A 16,001-nucleotide genomic window follows, 5' to 3' on the forward strand; every position below is an offset into this window, starting at 1 on the left:
AGGGGCCCTCCGGTCCCACGCCGTCGTCATCAGCAACGAGTCCGCCTCCATGTGGGCTGGTGTACAGGTGGAGGGTGCCACCATGAAGAGAGTCTCTTAACTGTGGGGTGATCTGGTTCCAAACCACCAGATTGCCAGTTTGCCATGCATCCTGGCTGTGTCCCTACACTTGGCAGTACAGGGAAGTATCCCTATCTAATGGGCCTGTCCCTGCAGCAAACACAAGCTTAGGGGAGTTGGGGCCTAGATGGGGCCTAAGGCGGTCCCTGGCCTTGTGCATTGGTCAAGGATACCTCCACCCTCTTCTTGTCCCAGCTCTGACTTGCGTGGTCTATGAAGTGCCAAATGTATCCATCTCAGACCTCGGGAATACTGCAACTCTATTGGCTATATCTCCCCATCTGACTAGCAGCCCCTGGGGCAGCTGGGGATTTTAGTTCCCTGACGGAGCTGAATTGTAATGGCAGCCGCTCTATCTATGCTACTGCGCATGCATGCACCTTTAAAGATGGCCGCCGCCTGCACTGAGGAGCTCCGGCGACCGGATCGCCACTCCAGCCCCCACCTCAACTCCTGCCATACCGGTCATCTGTCCGCACCCTCCTGTGGCACCCGCTGCTGCCGCGGAGGTAAGGGGGGGCAAGGGGAGCCAAAAGGGGGACCTGGCCACACAGTGATAACTCAAATTTCAAACCATTCGATGGGAACATGCCAAATTTGTGAGGTAGCAGCAAACTCATTGAAGCTAATAGAATGAGGCACAATTTGTTTTATAAAGTAATTAAAATTATGACAGATCCAAAGTTAAAGGATACAGAGTATAAAAAATTCACAGCTTTGTGTTCACTGAATAGCAAAAATGGAAAAGGTAAGACATTATTCTGCTGGAGAACATTCAATATGTGATTAGATAGTGACCTCATACAGTACCTTCTCTGGCATGAGTTGTACAATCCATTTCAGCTTAGGTACATTTATATAGCTGGAAAAAATCCTTGGTTGATAGATTAGGAATCCATGTGAAGATTTAAAAAGGTTTAATTGACATGTGGTTAAAAAACATGGTTAAGCCAGCATCTGTTATAGCATCACAAATGTATATGCAGTGCTACCTAAAGGGTCATTCTGTACAAGTGCTGTGCATAAAACATAGTGCTTTTCCTTCGTCACATTCTTTGCTCAGATTTTTTATAGCAGGTAAAATAGCACAGGAGCTTGATCGTGGTATCTTTGTGTACATGGAAAAACTGTACTCTGTTCCTACAGAATCCATGTGATGACAGAAGGCATAGAGACATTTGGTCTAGAGATAAAACCTGTGATCGTCTTCCAAGATTCCTTGTAATAGGACCTCAAAAAACTGGTGAGTAATTTACAAGTCAAAATGTTCCAGAAACTGCATTTATTTAAATCATTTATTATTAGAAAAAGTAGAGCTCATAACTAACATTTCTTATTCACTGTAATTTGATACTTTATATATATATATATATATATATATATATATATATATATATATATATTTCATTTGTGTGTTACCTAGAATCACAACTAGGATCCATGCAAGGTTAAGCTATTTTACAGACTTACTGTATTTTAACTTTAAAGAAGCATCTCTACATTTCAGCTTATTCCCGTACAATATGTGAGGCCGGGCAGGCCAGAATGCTCCCCGCCTTAGGCAAACGTGGTTGCAGTTCTAGTGCAAAGAATCAGCACCTAATGTATGAGAAATAAAATAAAACCAACTGAAATCAATAGGATGTTTTTCTTGATCCATCTGGTGGTTTGTTGTGGCCTAAAATTGTACCTTGATAATGTACATAGACCCCTTTTGTCTTTTTTTTGAAGTGAAACTTCTTTAGTGGCACCTCTGATGGGATAAAACTGGATAGATGGGGGGCGAAATGTGAAACGGAAGTGACGTCACGTAATGGACGCCGCTCCGCTCACACGCCCCCTGTCACATGTATCGCCGCCGCTTCTAATCGCCGCCGCACCCCTCACCCTCCCACACACCCTCACCCTCCCACACACCCACACCCAGTTGCTCACATGCGGCGGCGATAGCCGCCGCTCCTAACTGCCATGGCGCCGCTGTTCCACTGCCCGCTGCCATGCCGCGCGCCACGCATGCGCAGAAGCGGCTGGCAGCGGCTGGCAGCGGCGCCGTTCCCCGCCCACTGCCATGCCGCGCGCCACGCATGCGCAGAAGCGGCTGGCAGCGGCGCCGTTCCCCGCCCGCTGCCATGCCGATGGACAGGAGGGAGGCCGGCGCCGCTCCTAACAGCCTGGGAATAGGGTGGTTTGAGCGAGCCGCCGGGGGGTGGGGAAGGGGGGAGCTTGAGCGCGCCGCCGGGTTGTGGGGAAGGGGGGAGCTTGAGCGCGCCGCCGGGGGGTGGGGGGTATATCTGCTCAGAAGACTCAGACTGAGCCCCCCGGGTCCGCAGCTCCGTCGGGGGTGGGGGGAGTCAGGAGAGAGGGGGCAGGACACAGACAGAGAGACATACGGTACACACAGAGAGATACACATACACTGACAGACACACACACACTGACAGACACGCACACACTGACATACACACATTGACTGACACATACACACAATGACACACACACACTTACTCTGATGCACACACACACACTGACTGACACACACACACACACACACACTTACTCTGACGCACGCACACACTCTGACGCACGCGCACACACTCTGACGCACGCGCACACACTCTGACGCACGCGCACACACTGACGCACGCACGCGCACACTCTGACACACACTGACACACGCACGCACACCCCAGTGATGTACCGAACACCGCCCCTGAATGATGTGCCTATTCCTTCCCCCCCACTGTGAGCTCCCCCACCCGCTCAACATTCATGATGCTGGTACTGCTGCCAATAAACACATACACACACACACTGACGCATGCACACTTTGACGCACGCACACTTTGACGCACGCGCACGCACACTGACTGTCACACATACGCACGCACACTGACTGACACACACATGCACGCACACTGACTGACACACATACACTCACTGACCAACACAGAGAGACATTCACACAACACAGAGAGAGAGAGACATACACTGACACACACACACAATGACTGACACAAATACACACACTAACCGGTACAGATACATACACTGACCGGCACAGATACATACACTGACTGACACACACACAAACAAACACATACATACTCACTGACTGACACACTGACACATGTGTGCCGAGCACGCGCGTTATAAGTCAATTTCTGTGACAAAAGTCAAAGAAGTTTCACTTACTATGCGCGTGCACAGCACACACAGCTTTTTTTCTCTGTGTCTCGATCACTCACTCCTGTATGTTTTTGCACTGACCCTCTATTCGTAACATTTATTCCTATGTTGTTACCAATGTCATCTTGTTCTACAACTTCCTGAACTCCTTCCTTACCTATCTTTCTCTGCACTGTCTCTGTGCATTAAACACTGTTTCCTCTTCCTACATGTTACCTATACTGTAACTGTAGGAGTTGATTTTTCTGTTCCCATTACCTATCTCTTTTCTGTTTCTGTCTCTTTCAGTATTATCTCCTCATCCCTTCTATAATTTTTTTTCCTCCACAATCATTGCATCCATATCCCATTAATGCTTTTAACATTTTCTCAGCACATTACATTCTTCTTTTTCACAGAAAATAGAAAAAAAGCTACTATATGCCTGCAACACATTCTGTGTCACTTCTAAAGTACTAAATAGTTAAACTAACACTATGGGCCATACTTACTCACTAACCAATGTAGCCAATGACCATTTCATTTAAAGTCTTAAGGCACAGTTTAGTAAATATGTCCCTACTTGGCTATTGTAAATAATAGCCAAGATTTACTAAGAAGTCTTCTGCAATCAGACACCTTACAGTGTAGGGAGACACCTTACAGCCCATTGTTAACAATGGGCTGTAAGGTCTCTTATGGCAGAATATGGCTCAATATGCTTTGTGATAAAGTCAGGGTGCATTGCGTATTGTCATTTCTAGATATTCTATAATAAAAAGTTACCATCGAATTTTGAGGGAAGGATCTTTAAAATTGAAGTTTGACTGTGAAAATACAATGTTGGCAGTATTCTAAAAATAAAATAAAATCATGTAGTTAAATGTGGAGAATTCTTGCTCATGGCTACAATACGTGGGAGGTAAAAGAAAACGGACAAATTCTATCTTGTGCGGAGTCCTAGAAGTTTTTTTTTTAATTTCTTGTTGAGGTTGCTGTATTTTACGGTGCTTTGTGCCCTTGTTTAAAAGGATCATTCATTACAAGTTACAATATAATAGTATAAATGTACATGCAAGATCTTCACGATTTTTAAATCCATCATTCTTTTTGGCTCCTATGTAAAATGCTGTAAAGCTATCTTCACTGGAGAAGGCCGCTTCACAGCATATTGCTATAGTGATAGTTAGTAATGTAACCCCTTTTCCCCCGTGCTGTGGCTCCCGGACTAAGGGCTACCGGAGACATGGGAAAATCTGGGTGGATTGAGGGACTTGTGACTGGAGCTGTTCTTTTCCATGGGGTGTAAGAGAGACGGGAGTGCTTCGCTCGATAAGGTACACTAGCTGAGGGCCCTGGGGTAGAGGTCACTGAAAAGGTTGGTAAGTCAGGGTATATCACTGGACAACCCGTGGCCGGGGCTTCTGGTAGATATAGCGCCCTTCGGACACCTTCTTCGCATATCTTGTGGCCCACGACCGGTTAAGATGCCTGCAGATCCCGCGCGGGGCGTATTGGTGGGAATGTCTCCCACAACGACCACATGGCGGGGATGCTCGTAAAGCCCCAAGGACCAGTCGCGGAACTCCTGTTTTGAGGGCACAAAGATGGTTTTGGCTCCGTTTCATTTAGCTGCTGGTTCGGGCAAACCAGGTCTGAATCTCAGCAGCGCCTCCAAATGTAGTCCCCTTTCCCCGTGTCTAGGGTGACTACATGTGGTGTGCTGTTACCTGTAGGCTCACAGGAGACCTGATCCTCTTCTGCAGGGAGCCTGTGAGGGATCCTAACAATGTTGTATAACCCCATCACAGGACCCAATACAAGAAATGCACACACAGGTTTTACTTACCACATATATGATTATACCACAACATGTATAACTTAGGCATCGCACGGCTGTAACCCACAGTGATCATAACCACCTTGTCCACACCCTGGTGGGGTTAACCCCAAAGTACTCAGGTGTCCTGGGCACCTAACCACCTGGTGTTCACAGGAGCCAACCCCACCCAATGTGTGTGACAGCGCTTCCCACAGTAAGTGTTATAATTGGTGCACTTGTAGAGGGTGGGATACCTGCCGGGTGCTCCAACAACCGGTAGCGCTGACTGAAGACAGGGGTCTGTCAGCTATGGCATCCACCTCCACGTGGGGTGGTATCCAGCAGGAGGGACCCACCGTAATAGTAGCTATATGCGATGGTGGTCTGGTCCCAGAACACAGGTCGCAACTTCTGCGCGGCGTCCTGCTGTGTCCCTGACCAGCTAATGGGACAGTGTCCCTGTCTAAGAGGCCTGTCCTTGTTGAAGCCACAATCTTACAGGGGAGTCTGGGCCTAGCTGGGGCCTATCCGGGGGTCTCTGGCCTTGTGCAAGGGCCAAAGATACCCTGCACATACACCCTCACCCTACCGTGTCCCAGTTACGACTACCTTACGGGGCAGATGCGCCAAATGTATCCATCCCAGTCCTCCGTGATCCCAGCAGCCCGATTGGCTGCTTGCGTCCATGTGACCTCCAGCCCGAGCATGAAAAAAGACCATCCGAAGGTAGTCTCAGACAGCCAGACCTTAAAACACTCTTGTGATATATGGGACTCAGCCAGGTTCAAGCTAAGGCTCACACAAAAAGGCTTCCTGATGATCCCTCTAGCAAACAACATAACTTCCCTCCAGGATATTGGATATCATGAAACCTATTTAGATGTCTGGATATATATATATATATATATATATATATACAGTTGTGTGTGAAAAAGAAAGTACACCCTCTTTGAATTCTATGGTTTTACATGTCAGGACATAATAACAATCATCTATTTCATAGCAGGTCTAAAAATTAGGTAAATACAACCTCAGATGAACAACAACACAGGACATTTTACACCGTGTCATGATTTATTTAACATAAATAAAGCCAAAATGGAGAATCCATATGTGAAAAACTAAGTACACCTTATGATTCAATAGCTTGTAGGACCACCTTTAGCAGCAATAACTTGAAGTAATCATTTTCTGTAAGACTTTATCAGTCTCTCACATCGTTGTTGAGGAATTTTGGCCCACTCTTCTTTACAATGTTGCTTCAGTTCATTGAGGTTTGTGGACATTTGTTTTCGCACATCTCTCTTAAGGTCCCGCCACAGCATTTCAATCGGGTTGAGATCTGGACTTTGACTGGGCCATTGGAACACCTTGATTCTTTTCTTTTTCAACCATTCTGTTGTAGATTTGCTGGTGTGCTTGGGTCATTGTCCTGTTGCATGACCCAATTTCGGCCAAGCTTTAGCTGTCGGACAGATGGCCTCACATTTGACTCTAGAATACTTTGGTATACAGAAGAGTTCATGGTCAACTCAATGACTGCAAGGTTTCTCCAGCCCCTGTGCATGATGGGGCTTGTAGTCCCCTTAGAGCCCTCTGCTGCTGGTTGCACTGCGCATGCGCGCATATGTAATAGCCGCCGCACACTTTCTGGTCCTGCACATGCGCGATCTCACACTGCGCATGCGTAGGCATAACAATATGGCAGTCCCCTGCTAAGAGAGCCGCAGGGAGCCCCTGGCGACTTTGTCGCCTCTCCATACTCCCCGCCTTGTTCCTGCAGCCTCCCAGACGTGCTGCACTCTACCCGGCCACAGTGGAGATAAGCGGAGCCAAGGGGGAGCCCACGGGGGAATCTAGCCACTCTGCAGACCCACCTCTATATACAAACACATTATGAAGCCCGTCCCCTCTACACCCACAAAACACACTCTGAACACACAACACACACAGCAGCCCCAGTCTACACACACAAAACACTCTCTGTGGCCCTCCTCCACCCTCTACACTCACCGAACACACACTGAAAACATACACACAGCAGTCCCCCTCTACACACACAAACACACACTACATCCACCTTTTAAACACACAAAGCTGCAGACACACCAACAAAACACACTCTGCAGCCTCCACCACTCTCTACACTCACTGAAGACACACACACTGCAGCCCCCTCTACACGTACAAAACACACTGCAGACACACACCAACAAAAAAAGACTGCTGCCCCCCTATACACCCACAAAACACACAGCAGCTCCCCTCTACACCCACTGCAGCTCCAATTTAAACCCACACACTGCAGACACACACCAACAAAACAGACTACTGCCCCCTCTACACCCACAAAACACACACCAACAGAACACACACTGTAGACACACCAACAAAACACTCTGCTGTCCCACTCTACACCCACAAAACACACAGCAGACAGACACTCTCTCTCTCTCTCTCTCTCTCTCCTGTGTGGAGCTCTCTGCAGGTAGGGTGGGGGAGGAGTCAGTGCCTTGCTGGTGCCTCCTGTCCAATCATCTCGCCTGTGTGAGAGCTGCTCTCAGTCTGTGTATGAGAACTGAAAGCTGATTGGCTGAAATACTTGGCAGTTTACCAAAAATTCTGGGCCATTACTGAATGGATAATGCCCTGAATTTTAACCAGAGAGCAGGGATTTCAATAATGCCCTGAATTTTTAACAGCTTTAGCCTATAATTCCTGGTAAAACATTGTATAAATAAATAACAAGATGACTAACTATTATTTGAAAAATATGTATTTTCTTTATTGCAGAATATTCTGTTTGATTAATGGAATAATTTTTTGGGGAATAAGACATTAAATTATATTGAGTATTGAAGTTAGCCGTTATAAGCATAGTATGTATGAAAATCCAAGTTTAAATACAAACATAAATCAGAGTTTAAAAAATGTGAGCCAAATTTCTGGCAGACAGAATAAGCAGAAAGGTCACCAGCCATATCATAATATGGAGGACATGTAAAAAGAGAGAGATATAGCCTAAAAACTATTAATGAGTCACAGAGGACATACTATGACAGATTTCAGATGCGTCTCTCTCTGAAAGCTGTATGTATTCACACTATATAATCAGACATACAATAATGCGTGTAATGGCAGCACGTATTTGATCTATTTGTCAGGTGTAAACATTAGGTGATGCTATTTGCTTGTTAGTTTGTCAGTTGTTGACAGTTTAATTGTTAATAATTATGTTCATTATATTATTTTCTTCTTGAAAGTTACTGTTGGTGTCAGTATGAGGTATAAAAAATGTGATGTGGTCCCATCATGTTTGTAATCAGAAATACATGTGCCATTAGCTTAATGTATCTGTTGCAAAGTCCTTACTAATATATTTCATTATAACTGTAACAAGAGATGGGAGAATCCGCCAAAACATCTGTTCCACAGTGTCAAATCCACAAACGGATTTGGCCAGTTTTAATCCACGCAAATTAATCAAAAAACACCATTGGAGACAATCCGTTGGCTGATTTGTAGAATTCAATCCACGGATTCAGCCATTTGTTGGCAGATTCTTAAAAATCTGCCAACGGATTGCGGAATCCGCGGTTTGGATTCTACAAATCGATCAATGGATTGTAGAACCCATGGAGTGTATTGGCAATAATAATAATAAAAAAATCTGGAAAACGCAAATCGCCCTTTTTGGAGATTGATTCGCTGAAATCCGTTGACCAAAATTGCTGTGCTCAGTCTCTCATAGCTTTACAGGGTGCTGGGTTGGTGCAGGCTGGGTTTGTATATGCAGGTACATTTTATAGTACAAACAAGAGCTTTTTTCACATCCATTCATAATGCTCACCATACAAAAACAGACTGAACTAAAGACACTAACGGGTAGCAAATAATATTGTTACTCTGTGCTTCTTTCCCTGGTAGCTATTACTCCTACGCTGCAGAGGTACTTACAGTATGCTTGTTTCCATAAGTAATACAATAGTTAAATGGAAATCTTCTGCATTGTGTTAATAGTACCCGATCTCCCGTAGGCCTATTGCAGGAATACACTCTGTTATCGGGAATCAGTATCCCATCACTCTGTGTACTGTCTACCTCGTCTATGCCTATTGGATCAGGAGTTTACTTAGGATGTTCTGGTTGGGCCGATCCGATTGTGCTCTGGAGCTGCTACTCTGAGAACTCCCTGCTGAGCACATGCTTACTCCTTTCCCAAATGTGAAAAATCTTGGGTCATTACTAAAGGCGTAAACTATATAGGGCACATTCCTTAACTGAAAAAAATAAATGGTGACAGGACATTCTTAATACACATAACTTTACATACAAACCTATATACAGGACTCAAGGTGAGACTTCAGTCTGAAATCTGAGGAACCTGTTTCTAGAACATTGGGGAGATCCATACTGTATATACTCTTATTTCTCCCTATAGTGACATCATTGGTCACAAGACACACTGGAGAGTGGCTATCCTTTCTGCATAGTCATCCTGCATCACATTAAGGGCAGTGGAGTAACCTGAGTGATTCCACACAGTTAACCCATTAGGCTGTTGACCCCTTATACTAACCAGTATTCCCCAAAGGGGGGCTACATACCTACATACAGTTTTCCTTTGAATGCTAATCTTACAGGGCAGTTAAGCTAGTCATTTTTCTATTTTATAGACAAACAGAATCACAGTTTTAGTGAAAAATTGAACACAAGTGAAGGATTTAAAGTGATACCTGACTGGAAACGCACTTTTTGATCAGGTGTGCGGCTGAACCAATCTCCACACTATCTAACACCCCCAAACCTTAATAGGACCAGCTCTGTGGCTGGACCATACTCCACCCTGAGGTATACTCCATCCCACAATGAGCAGCCACTTTAACTTTTGTTTCAACATTTGCCCCTTATTCCCTCAAGATTACAAAGTCTCACAAGCAGGGTCCTCATTAGCTTCTGTATCTGTTTGTGCTTGTTCTTCTTATATGTATGCCATTGTATTAATTTAATATATCACTATGTACTTCCATTGTACCGTTCTGCAGAATATAGTGGTGGCTAAACTAATTCTCTGGCGGCCTGCACCGCGGGTAATTTAAAACCCCGTGCAGATGTGGCCGTTTTGTTTTTTTTCCTGGCGCCGCAGGCGCTTCCCACTGTTCAGCGCACTAGCGCTGAATGGGGAAACGGGCCGCGCCCGGCCGCAAGATGCGGCTGGCGCGCGGCCAAGTTCGGCGCCAGCCGAAAAAAGTCCCGTAAAATTACGTGAAAATGTGAGACTTAAGCTGGCCGCAGCAGTACGTTAGCGCTTTATAAATCAACAACAATAATACAGTAATAACTAAACTCCCACATGATCCGTGGATGAATGAAACATTATGAATTTTGTTAAATGAGTGGGGAGATAAGTTAAATATGGCATTAACTAAAGAAGCAAAAAATGGGCTCTAGCAGTAAATGTTTGTCTCAAAATTGTTTTCCTTTTTTTGTATGAATTTAAAGGTCCAATTTGCTCTGGGCCTCTTGTTGGTGTCCATCTTATTGACGCCCAAGTTGGCTACTTCAGAAAAATAATTCAAATAAGCTTTGTTTTCAGGGAAGAAGAGCTTTACAAAAACAAAAACATGTGTGACAAAATGTTACTATAAGAAACATGTTGTTTTTGTATACCATCAGTGATAGATGATCATCTCTCTGACCCTGATATCTAAATATATCCTGTATTGTGCTGCGAACATACAGTGACTACTGTAGACACACAGGCACGTGAAAAGAGTACACGTTTCTACAAGAAGAAACAAAAAAACAAAATATTTAATTAGTTACATTGTGTGATATGGATTATTAAATATAAACTAAAGCATTGAGTACAGTGAATTTAATATATAAAGAATAGGCCCTGTTTGAAGAGCTGTGAATTTCTGGGAACGTGGTAGAAATACATTTAATAAATGAAACTTGTGTTATTATTTAGCTGCTCTGCATACTATTATCATTCTCTTTTCTGTCTCTATGTAGGCACTACAGCACTTTATTTATTTCTTCTAATGCATCCTTACATCATAAGCAATTTTCCCAACCCAAAGACCTTTGAGGAAGTCCAATTTTTTAATGGAAACAACTATCACAAGGGAATTGACTGGTAAGAAAAAGATGTGTTCAATGTTCACATTCAAAATCTCTACGTAGCTATTGAGAGTGGAGATGTCTTCGTTGACATAATTTGTTACATATTTTATTTTTTATTTCACTTAAGTTTTTTAGGGGACTTTTTTTTATTTACTGAAAAATCACTATAGGGTTTTTCAGAAGTGAGAAAGATTTCATTGGTTTCCATGGACGCCTCATGAAAGACTGCTGCTTTAAGCAAGATTACACAAGAATGCCATGGGCCATGTGACCAGCACCATTCTCCACAGTAAGCGAAATGCTAGTGGATTTTAAGACGCTGGGGGATTTTTCTGTGTCTGGCGAATTTGTAATGTATAATGAGTTGGCAATGCTTGTGTCAATGCTTTAATGCAAATGTTGATGACCACCAATTCTTTTTGTTTTATTCACAAATTATAAAGACACTGTTTCAATATCTCGAGCATATTTTATTTATGTCTTTTCCATAATGTATGTTCTGCAAAATGGCTTCTCTCAAAAGTCTTTGTTGCATCTTTTTGGATCGTATAACAATTCTAAAACTGAAGGTACACAGCTGCTTTTAGTGCTAAAGTAGTTTGCCCTTCACTGGACCTGCTGTGCAGCATAGGGCTTAAATAGGCTTGATCAAAATGCAAGTTCTTTATTAAAATGTCAACTCAGTCATGATTTACCAAAGCTATTAACTTGTGAAGTTGCACTGGCTGCTCACAAACACATTAAGATGTTGAATTTAACATGATTATTTCAGTAATTCCACACATTGAAACATTTACCAAACTAAGGGGTAGATCCCCGGAGAAGGTCGCTAATTTTTGAACGTTCCGTTATCTCCATATCCCCAAAGGTGATTAATGCAACGATGTCCTGGCATTTTCCTTAAAATTTTTGGATCCTTCCATTTTAACAGACCTGAAGCTTACACGTATGCAAATAATATGGTAATGAGCAGTTTACCTAATAACTGAGAGCCTCAGACCACTGTTGCTATTAACGCATGGGAAAAACGCTACAATATTTAGCACCTTCCAAAGCTGCACTTACTCATATTCAGACACTAATTATTATTGAGTTACTTCTTGGAAAGAAACTTAAAGCAATGTAATGATTATAGGACTTAACCCTTTCATTACAAAAAGTTGCTTGTCATACCAAGATATATACAGTATATATACATATATAATCATATACAGTAAATGTATGAAACACAAACTATATTATTGTTAAAGTGATTAAAGTGATATGTTTGTGCGAACTAATATGGTATATAATGTAATAATGACTATAACGTATGGGTGTACTATTAATTAATATTGTTGAGGTATGTATGGATATCATTATTGTACTGTATATCCATACTTTAAACAGTCATTATTACATTAACTACCATTTAATTAAGTGATTAATCTTAATTAAATGTTCTTAGAATATTTGGATGTATTTTTATTCAGAAGAAAATTCTAATTGTGAAAACACTTAGGGCCTCATGCACTAAGCGCCGAAAAGCGTTTTATCGCCATTTTCTCGCCAAAATAGACTTTCCGATTCAGTAAGCGTTGATAAGTGGCCAAAATCGACAATTTTTCTTCCCGATAAAAAATTATCGGCAGGCGGGTGCCAATAAGCCACTTCTCGGCACTTTTTGAACTCGGCTGAATTCAGGTAGCCCCGATCAGCTTTTCGCTGCTGATCGGCACTGCCGAAAAGAGAATTTATCGCCAATCCGCTGGTGGTGTATAAGCATCGGCAAGGGCGACACTTAGAAAAAATCAGGCCTTTTTCCTGGCTGGGATTGATGCCGGGGTCTCCGGAGCTGATACCCACTAATAGCAGCACCAGAGCCCCCCGACATGTATCCGAGGCAGGAAAAATGCATTTAAAGGCCACTTCATTACCTTAGCGGCTAACCGCTAAGGCAATGAAGGGGTTAACCCACCGTGCCAGGTTTATTGTGGGTAGCGGGGGTGGGTGAAGGGGGTATTTGGCGCTTGTTTAGGGCTTGCGGGGGGGTTGCGGGTGCACTTTACCCCTTCACGACCGTAGAGGTTAATACCGCTACGGTCATGAAGGGGTTAAGCCCTCCCGCTACCCACCCGCAAGCCCTAAACAACCACCGTTGGGGCCAAATACCCCCTTCATCCACCCCCGCTACACACAATAAAAAGAATACACACACAACAGCCCCACACTAAATAAATAAATAAATATATATAAATATATATATATATATATATATATATATATATATAAATATATATATATATATATATATATATATATATATATATATAATTACCCCAACAACCCCTATACCCCCTAACATACACATATATGCACATCAATGATACTAGAGGCCGGCGGGGGCCCTCGGGTGTTACCCGCAGGCCTGCAGTACCAATTCTGTGCCCCCCCCCCAATTAATGTCAAAACACATACATACTTATAAAGAAAGACACCCCCCACCCCGTGAGGCCTAACCACCCTCACCCACTACCCAGCCTGGAGGCTTACCCACATACCCTTGGGGCCAATACCCCCTCCCCCCACCCCCAGTACCCACAATAAAAACAATACACAGCCCCACAATACACATCATTCTATTTATTAAATAAATAACCCACCCCTGTGCCCCCCCATAAATACATGATTTATCCTTTTACATACAGGGTTGATACCCCAGGCCCACGCGAGTCCCTGGTGGGCCTGACTGGTCACCTGACAGACCTACAGGTTACCAGCAACTTGTTTCATGCAGGTTCTGGAGGCCTGTTGGTGGGTCCCGCCAGGCACCATGGCCCCCAGGTGGTCTCCACGGGTCACCGTGGACCACAATTGGGTCCCCAGGGTAGGCCCGCGGATGTCTGGGAGCCCCAGGTCAGACCCACAGGTGTCTGTGGGGCCTCAGGTGGTTCCCACGGGGGTCTGGGGACCCACGGGTGGGCACTACGGGTCCACGGTGCCCCCACAGATGTGGGACCACCGGTTCTTCCCTGATGTTTGCGCTGATAGAGCGGCGGGTCTCTCTCTGCTGCAAACACATATCGGCAGAAATGGCCTATCGCCAGGCTATCGGGAGCCAGGCTTTTTTTTCACCGGCTCATCGGCGTTTTGCTTCGCAGTGATTCCGTAGGGATTCGGTAGGGATTCGGCATGGATTCGGTCCATACTGAATACTGCGAGGGCAAATCGCCAAAATCATGCCGATAGGGAGCACTTGGCGATTGCACTTTTTCGGCGCTTAATGCATGAGGCCTTTAGTCCTAAATCATAAAGAAAATTACTGTATGAACATGACAATGTTGATCTAAAAAAAAAAGATGTAACAATTCCAGGTATTCTTTTGGATTTAGAGTTTGTACTATGCACTTACACATATATGGGAAAAATATGAATGTAAAATCGAATTTTTATTTCTTTGCTAAGGTACATGGATTTTTTCCCATATCCATCAAATGCAACTTCTGATTTCCTGTTTGAGAAGAGTGCAAATTATTTTAATTCAGAAGAAGTGCCCAAACGGGTAGCAGCTCTCCTCCCAAAAAACAAGATTATCACCATCCTTATTGATCCCTCAGATCGGGCATATTCTTGGTACCAGGTATGTATTTCCACTTGAACTTGTATGAGTCTTAAGATGTCTTCCATTACCAGAAGGTGTCTTAAAATACAGATGTAGCAAGATTAACAATCTTTGGTGCCACTGCCATGCGCAGTAATAGAACCAAATAATTAACACTGCCAGGGACCCCTCCATTAGTGCATACAACACAACAGTATCTTCCTTAACTGGAGAATAATTACCAATACTCAGTAATAATGTTTTGGGTCAGGTTTTCTAAGTAACCTAAATACAGGTAGAACAAAAAAGCAAAGGCGCACTGCCAGGGAGTCAGGTGGTGCAAAAAATAGAATCCATTTAATTCAGAACATCACTGATAACAAACATAACCCCAGGGGGGGCAACAAACAACCTCCTACGCGTTTCGATAGGACAGTGGACCCCTACAGACAGCAGAAGTGGGTAAGGATTATATTTCTTTATGTTTGACCATTATAGTTGAGTACTCTAATCCTGGACTGCCTTAATTTCTATGAAGCCATTATTCTACATGCTGTTATGAGTGACTCACAGGCCAATTCATTTTATACCCACACTGCTATATTGGGGTCCATGAAGATTGCTAATTGTTGATCTAGTTGTCATAAGATTGGAGCACCCCTTGACCCCCTTTTTTTCCTGGATTTCTAAGTAACCTACCCTCATCATCAGGGACTGTTACAGAGTAACACAGTTTCTGACCTCATTCGGAGATATATCCCACTATCTATATAGATGTTTTGCCCGACTTTCCAGACTCTTATGAGGTAGGATACGTTTTCCTCATTATAATAGCAGGGCAAATTACACCGGGTAGCTAGATGGTTCAGGACAGCCTCCTTGATCCACTCGTCTCTTTGGGCCTCTGCCTCCTGCATTAAGGGCTCAGGTACATAGGGGTAGTCGTACAAATAGGACGTTCCGTACCGTTGCACCAGAACCCTATCCGCCCTACTATTTTTAATAAAATTCTGCCAAGAGGCTTGCTCTGGCAGCACCCAACATAGTGGTTCAGTGGGGAATTTCTCTTGATACACCACCTTCAAGCCTGAAGGTGATATCATCCCTTATCTCACTCTCTGAGAGTCAGCAGTTTCTTCAGCAGTGAACTCCCCTTCTTCCCACCAATAGTCTATGGTATCCCCT

At 43.9% G+C, this 16,001-nt stretch overlaps 1 protein-coding gene across 1 annotated transcript in view; it reads left to right on the plus strand.

The window, feature by feature from the left end:
* LOC142503772 (bifunctional heparan sulfate N-deacetylase/N-sulfotransferase 4) overlaps positions 1-16,001 on the plus strand; it is a 381,904-nt gene that overhangs the window by 343,430 nt on the left and 22,473 nt on the right. The window contains exons 8-10 of the mRNA XM_075616452.1: positions 1,267-1,363; positions 11,126-11,249; positions 14,681-14,855. Of these exons, the coding sequence (XP_075472567.1) occupies positions 1,267-1,363; positions 11,126-11,249; positions 14,681-14,855 (396 nt within the window). The remainder of the gene's footprint in view (positions 1-1,266; positions 1,364-11,125; positions 11,250-14,680; positions 14,856-16,001) is intronic.

This window comes from Ascaphus truei, chromosome 1 (genome assembly GCF_040206685.1).
Source record: "Ascaphus truei isolate aAscTru1 chromosome 1, aAscTru1.hap1, whole genome shotgun sequence".
NCBI classification, from domain to species: domain Eukaryota; kingdom Metazoa; phylum Chordata; class Amphibia; order Anura; family Ascaphidae; genus Ascaphus; species Ascaphus truei.